This window comes from Pinus tabuliformis, chromosome 2_1 (assembly GCF_031772625.1).
Source record: "Pinus tabuliformis cultivar Carrire ecotype Pingquan chromosome 2_1, CPIR1, whole genome shotgun sequence".
Classification (NCBI taxonomy): domain Eukaryota; kingdom Viridiplantae; phylum Streptophyta; class Pinopsida; order Pinales; family Pinaceae; genus Pinus; species Pinus tabuliformis.
Genome location: NC_142299.1, coordinates 118,854,811 through 118,862,703, shown reverse-complemented (window position 1 = coordinate 118,862,703; position 7,893 = coordinate 118,854,811). Strand labels below are relative to the sequence as shown.

General features: G+C 35.4%; 2 protein-coding genes across 2 annotated transcripts; both read right to left on the bottom strand.

Annotated features, from left to right (window-relative positions):
* Window positions 1-3,780: 3,780 nt before the first annotated feature.
* On the bottom strand, window positions 3,781-7,456 carry LOC149199057 (cysteine-rich receptor-like protein kinase 44). Its single transcript, XM_089402261.1, has 6 exons — window positions 6,157-7,456; window positions 5,788-5,927; window positions 5,493-5,703; window positions 5,153-5,387; window positions 4,771-4,921; window positions 3,781-4,433 (listed from the first exon to the last, which is right to left on the bottom strand). The coding sequence occupies exons 1-6, from the start codon at window positions 6,521-6,523 to the stop codon at window positions 4,074-4,076; spliced, it is 1,464 nt and encodes a 487-aa protein (XP_089258387.1). The 5' UTR covers window positions 6,524-7,456; the 3' UTR covers window positions 3,781-4,073.
* Window positions 6,650-7,132, bottom strand: LOC149199058 (cysteine-rich repeat secretory protein 38-like). The gene has a single exon (XM_089400447.1). The coding sequence runs from the start codon at window positions 7,130-7,132 to the stop codon at window positions 6,650-6,652; it is 483 nt and encodes a 160-aa protein (XP_089256573.1).
* Window positions 7,457-7,893: the final 437 nt, after the last annotated feature.

Genomic DNA, 7,893 nt, shown 5'->3' with positions numbered 1-7,893 from the left:
ATCCTAACTTGTACATCAAGAGAGATGAAGATGGGAATATTTCCTTGATATCTTTGTATGTTGGTGATCTTATCATAACAAGCAGTGCACTCAGGTTGATTGAAGAAATTAAAATTTAGTTGTCACAATTATTTGAAATGAAGGATCTTGGTGAATTGCATTACTGTTTGGGTCTTGAAATTTGGAGGGAGTGGTAAGACAATCATCACACAAAACAAATATGCAAAGATGATCCTTGAAAGATTTCATATGTTTGAATGCAAACCAGTGTCTACTCCTTTGGAATAGAATGCCAAGTTGTACAATGATGATGGATCGAAAGAAGTGAATGGAACATGGTATGGTCAATTGGTGGGAAGTTTGAACTACCTCACCACTACGAGGTCAGATATAGCATATTCTGTCAGCATCCTTAGTTAATTTATGGCTAAGCCTTGTGAAAGCGATTGGAAAGCAACAAAGAAAGTCCTTCAATATATGAAATAAACACTTTATTTTGGTATTTTGTATACTGATGAATTTGATGTTGAGTTGGCAGGTTTTTTCGATTCAGATTGGGCTGGAAATCCTGATGATAGAAGATCAACCTCTGCATATGCATTCAATTTAGGATCAGGGGTCATATCATGGAGCAGCAAGAAACAACCAACTATTTCTTTGTCGTCCACAGAAGCTAAATAGAAAGCTTTGACCAATGCAACTTGTGAAGCTATTTGGTTAAGGAGTATTCTTGAAGATGTTGGAGAAAAACAAAGAGGACCAACAAGCATCAAATGTGACAACCAGAGCTCCATGAAGCTGGCAAATAATCCAATTTATCATGCAAGAACAAAACATATTGAAGTCCAGCGTCATTTTGTAAGAGAAAAGATACAATCAAATGACATTCATTTAGTGTATTGTAATAAAAGTGACACTGTTGCTGACATCTTTACCAAGCCTCTTGGAAAGATGAACTTTGAAATATGTAGACAACAACTAGGCATTGTTGAAAATCCATTTCTCCAATAAGGGGGGGTGTTGGAATAATGTAGAAATGATATGTTCAAATAGAGTTGATGAGCTATGTTCTCGTAGTTAGTGTTTGAGTCTATCTGTCATGAGTTGTGTCTTCGTAGTTTGTTTTATGAGTTGGTGATTCGAATTATTTGGATCCAGATAACCCTAGAACCTATCTATATATGCCTATATAATGTACTCATTGCTTGACTGTCCAAAGAATTTAATCAATAAAATTTGATTTCATTCTTATGCATGTATCTAATTTTCTAATATAAAAATACTATGTTACCTCTTATCCTATATCTTCTAAATTATTAAAACTTGAATTATAATTTAATTTTTATAATATATTTTATTATTATTAATTTTGTATCTATAAAATATATAAATACTTACAACACAATAAATAAAAATTTTACTTACTATATATCTAAAATAATTATTAATAATATGAATATATTTTTATACCAAATTCTAAGATATCTCACCCATAAATAACCCACCAAATATAATTCTAGAACTCAAATGTACGTGAGATTATTAAAAATACGTGAGAATATTAAAACTATTTTTAATAATAAACGTTGTTACTTCACATTATGGCATGCTATTAGCTTTAACATTGTGACACTCCATCCGCTACTTTAATATAGCTAGCCATCACTTTTATGTTTTTCCCTTTATCAACTATTTTCAAGAACCTTATTTTTCACACTTGCACCTTTAGTCGTGATAACTTTATTTTTTTATTAATTTATATTAATTTTTTCAGGAGTGATATTTTATTATTATTGTTTCATTAATATATAAGAGTTGTTTTTAGTGGGATTTTTTATATTTTCTTGTGTTGTAATTTGTTGGCAAAATTTGAGGTGAAATCATAATTTGTGTAATAGTGCTATAAATAATCAAATCTAGATTTGATAGCCAAAACAAATTTGAAATTTTAGGGTGCCTCTAAGCATATTGCACTTAATTGTCGTGAAATGATAAGGGGCACAATGACACTCATCGAATTGAAGTGAATACTCATTCATCACTTTGGAATTTGAGAATTGTATTTTGAGTCAATGAAATGAATGATATTTTATGACACTAAAAATAGTCTATAGGACTATTAGTTCCGTTCTTTTAATCTTTTGTAATTCAATCTTTTTCTTGTTCAAATTGATGATGCCCTAGCCCAATTTTCCAAAAATCCCCACACTAAAAAACAATGCAAAGAAACCAAAACTAGCATATCCCCATAACTTTCCCTATGTCTTTGAATGCATCATATTCCAAAATGAAATGTTTTTCCAATTCCACTACTCCAGACTTACAAAATGTACACACGAGTGCTTCACAAACTTCTTTAGACTTTTTTCACGGTTACAACTACACCAAATTTAATAAAGTTGATAATGCCAAATAAAATTCCTCCAACTAGACAGCTCCTGTTCATCACCGGCCCTTACCAGCATAACATTCTCGATGTCAAAAAAAAAACATCCTTCAAGTCTGACTTTCGAGAAAGGATCGTTGAGAAGGAATCACAGAATTTTACCAGCATCCGAAGAAGCCACTATCCGTCCAGTCTGACTTGGGTTACAGTTCCATGGAAGGACACTAGATGAATTGATGGGCATCGTATCACTATAGATACCACATCCGGATTATCTGAACACCCGATGGTTTCAAAGCACGTATGACAAGACAGAGTGGCGGAAGGGCAACAAGGTAACGTTATTCCTCGACCTTGGTAGTAGCGGCGGGGAAAACCTCTATGAAAGACTTAAACCCAATAATTAAGCTTGAAAATGCATAAAAAAGAAAATTGAAAATTTTTACATAAACAAACTAACACCAAAATATAAATACTACATAATAATAAAAACGACCTAGCCATTTCTTGACTAGACATGCACCTAGATATTCAATTAGGCATTAACCGATAGAGACCGATGCAAGACTCAGCCTTCTTTTTGAGGGGCGTTGGTTGAACTAAGTAGGTTAGCACGAAAAAGTTAGATACAAATATGTAGGGACGCATGTTTAATTTGGATTGGTTAATCATGACAAAAATTTACTTAAAAGTTATTAAATATTAATAAAAATATGTTATTATGAAAATACATATCTTAAAAGCTATTTAATATATTATTGCTGGATCTACACATGGAGAATCATCAATATACTTTTATAATTATTTCACACACATTAACTAATATTTTATGTGTATCAATAATTTAAAAATTTTCAATTTTTAAAATATTAAATTTTATATCAATTTTGATAATTTTTTTAACAAATAACACACTAATCAAAACCAAACTAATTTAACTCAAATTCTATATCAAATTCTATATCATAATATGTTGTTTGTCATAAATTAAAAATCACAATATCATTATCAATAAAGAATAAATATGACAAATCAGCATTGCATTAAGTAGCCATGATTGATTTGAAGTTTGCATTATTGTTAATTTTATATGTAAATGCTCTTTTGGACACCATCCTGCCTGTGCTATTGAGGACTCGCAGATTGAGTAATTTTGAAAATAATCTAGTTACATAGGGAACATTACAATAATTTTGAGTTACATAGGAAACATTACAGTAAATTTGAAAATAATCTAGTTACATAGAAAACATTTAGTTACATAGAAAACATTACACCAAGCTACCAGGGAGCTAATACGGAGTAAACATGTCATAACTTGAGAATTGAAACTGGAAAAGAAAAATAATTTATTACACTCAAGGTACGGTGGAGAGGATGGCACTTTGACAAGTGCACAATTAATGGTTACAGTGGTATATTAAAGTAATATTATTATAATTTGAGAATTAAAATTGAATAAGAAATATGACAACAATTTGCCATACTCACATAACAAAAGTAGGGTAGGGAGAATGACAAGAATCACTACCACCACTCACAAAAGCTTGACAACACACTTAACTATTACAATTGCATACTAAAGTGATATTATTACACATTATGCACGTCCGTATCTCTGAAGCCACTTATTTCACGACATTGAAAGACGTACCATTGTTAAGGCAGAGAGATTGCAAGATGCGCGTTACCTGGGTACCAACTCTGTAATCGAAACATCGGCGTTCGACGGAGGAGCGTGACATGCAGCAGATGATGGGAAAGGAACACTGGCAGATTGTGAAACCCCAGAGCCACAACTGGTGGACGTGCTCTTTTCAGAAACATGAGATCTCACAAAAGCAGGCTGCGTGGGATCCGGTAATGTTACAGCATGAGATGAAAGCATGAAATTGATTCGAGATATTGATGGACGAAGTGATGAGTCAGCTTGTGTGCATAAAAGACCAATATGAATGCATCTCAATGCTTCCTCCACGTTGCACGTTCTAATGATGGCTGGATCAATCATATCCACAATATTCCCTCCTTTATATAATCTCCACGCCTGCATAATAATCACGAAAAATCGTCATCTTGATACTTTATCGACCTTAAAAAATCGTATCAAAATATATCAGTAGTGAAATTTCTAAATTCACACTCTTCTAAACGGTTTATAGATGAACCCATGCTATTAAGTTTCAGTATTTTGGGGAAAAAATTTTGGTATTTTGGGTAATTATTTTTGGGATCTTTGATTTAAACATTTTTATAATTAGATATTTTGAAAAACATACTGGCCCAATTCCAGTGAAAAATGACTCGGAACAAAATTACATAACCTAGATAAGGTAAATAAGCTCAGTTGGACATAAAATGAGAACAGTATCAGAATATCTCACCCATTCTAAAAGCGTCTGCATATCAAGTGACAGATTATAATCACTGTTTTTTCTTCCTGTAACAAGTTCCAAGAGAAGAACGCCAAAGCTATAGACATCTGCTTTTACAGATAATTGCCCCTGCATAGCATACTCTGGTGCCATATACCCGCTGCATATCCAAATTACAAAGTCGAAGATTATGTAGTGAGGGAAATTTTAGGAATTGAGTGAGGATCAAGTGAAAACTATTTGCAAAGTCTGTATCCTCGAATGTTAAAACATAACAAAGCAGGTAAATACCCAAAAGCAAAATTGTCAATCCTTTTGAAATCAATAGCACACATTAAAACATATCCATCACTAATTGTTAATAGCTTTAGACAATGTGTAATAATCTTACTAAGTTCCAGCAACTCTTGTGCTGACGTGGCTCTCATCTTCAGGAAATAGTCTTGCTAAGCCAAAGTCTGCTATCTTAGGATTCAGATTTTCATCCAACAAAATATTGCTTGCTTTAATGTCCCGATGAATAATCCGCAGTTGAGAATCCTCGTGCAGATAGAGAAGCCCGCGAGCCACTCCCACTATAATGTTGTAGCGTTTCTGCCAATCAAGCTGGCTGCGTTTGTTTGGATCTGTATCCATGGATGCAGTACGCTAACTAATCATCATGACCTAGATAAATATATTGGAGCATTAATGCATTTTTTCAGATACAAAATAGAAATGAAGTGACTCACCGAATAAGATTTTATCGAGGCTTTTATTGGGTAAGTATTCATAAACAAGCAACCTTTCCGATCCCTCTGCGCAACAGCCTAATAGGTTCACCAGATTTCGATGTTGAATTTTGGCCACAAGTTTAACTTCATTCATAAATTCTCTCTTCCCTTGCAGAGATCTCAAGGACAGCTTCTTCACGGCTATTTCCTTTCCATCTTCAATAGTTCCCTGAAATATTCAGCGAGGTGCGGTGAGAGTAGCCTATAATTTAAGATTCTATAAACTAGTGGAAGCTCTCTAATTCATTGTTACCTTGTATACGGCCCCAAATCCACCTTCCCCAAGTTTATTTTGATCATCAAAATTTTCCGTAGCAGCTATCAGTTCCTCCATGGTAAACGCAATTTGCCGATCCAGCCCGATTAGTGTGTCTTCCTCGACTTGGCCATGATCTATATAACGAAAATAGACAGCTTCATCATAAATATATATAGGGGCAAGCAGAAAAATTGAATCTGTTTAACTTGGATCTCGCAAGCATTTCATAGATTTCCTGAAGAGAATATATGTGAAAACAGTGTTCAAAAAAGAAACTTTAACAATAGTCTAACAGAGCAAATAAAGCTGTATGATATATTGACAATGAGATATAAAGACTTGGGGGATCCTTCATGCAAATACCTTCGGAAGGATTTCGAAATATGATAGACTTCAGTCTCCTCCTAGTTGTTAACACGCATACCAATAACAGTAGAAGCAAGCCGCCAGCAACACCCAAAATTATGGGTAAATTGTTTGAAGATTTGTTGTTCTGCGTACTATTACTGGATGGTGTGGTCTGATTCGGCGGTGTATCAGCAACTGGGCTATTAGCTGGTGCTTCCGCAGGAGGTGGAGACGAAGTCGAATTAAAGAAACTACCCGTTTCAAAACGAACTGTGCAGCTTCCCATCAAACCCCGTGCTCCTCGATTTCCACTGTAAGAAAAAACCCGTGTCATATTGATGATTGTTTGTTGCAAACATGTTGTGCAGTTGTCTATCGACATATCTCTGGTGCACTGGACCAGACCGTAAATCCTTCGAGACAAGGAGTCTGTTGTTGTTCCAGAAGCATATAATGTAGATCCAGATGTTGCTTCATCTACCAACTTGTTGAATAAGCTGTTAACAGCCTAAATAAAAACATCAGGACTAGCTATGACATTGACCGGATTATAAGCATACGTTCCATCAGTGATATCCATGTCCAATTGTCCGAAGAAACTATAGTTCTCATAACGCAAAAAGCAGTTTTCATCATTAAACCAGATTAAACCGCCGCCTGCATTCCCACATGTTTGTCGAAGAGTAGTGTTTGCTTCTTGTGAACAAATGTAGCACTGGTCGGGTGTTATGTCTCCCCGACATTGCAGAAGGCCATATACTTGGCCATTCTCAGAAGTGTTAAACCCTGTGTGGGACGAATCTTTAATAAGCCTACTCATGACACTGTTCAAATTTCTCTCATACTTACTGTCTGTTGTATAGTTAAAATTGTGGTGGCATGTAGGAACAGTAATTATAATCGACTGAAGAGTAATTATCATCGAGAGAAGTTGAACAGCTTGGGTCATGAGAAGTGTCGAGCACGAAACTCTGCCCTGGAGGATTGTCATGGCCAATGGAGAATGGAGAACCTACGATGCTCGAAATTCTGATTTTCTCTGCACACATAGACGCATAGACCATGTTTTTAAGTTTCCCCTGCATTTAAAGATTCTACGCGCATACGAGCTACTAAGAGTCAATGAAAGCAGGTCAATGAGCTACATAGTTTAGTGCCTTGCAAATCTGCGACTGAAGAGTAATTATCATCAAGAGAAGTGCCATTCCATAGAATAGTTGAACAGCTTGGGTCATGAGAAGTGTCGAGCACGAAACTCTGCCCTGGAGGATTGTCATGGCCAATGGAGAATGGACGCTCGCAATTCTGATTTTCTCTGCACACATAGACGCGTAGACCATGTTTTTAAGTTTCCCATTTATTTAAAGATTCTACGCGCATACCTGTAGTGGAGTTTGACTGCCAGTGGTCAAACTCGGCCGCCCCTGCTTCCGTGTTATCGAGAAAATACTTTTTAACGCACTCATGAACTTTCCAACCTCCTTCGCTAATCTTTATCTCCTGCGTACTTTTTAACGCACTCATGAACTTTCCAAGCTCCTTCGCTAATCTTGGAATGTGTGTATTCACTAATCTATTCATGTGGCTGACCCAGAGAGATGTCGACGGTCTTCGCTGTCGGTGGAAGGAGTGTAAAAAAATATAAGTTCAGTCTAGTGGTGGAAAAAAATATATTATTTAATCTTTCTTGGCTTCCTCTGACTACTGAAAATCGAGGGTTTCAATGTCTGTGCGGAGACTCAATTCCGGTCT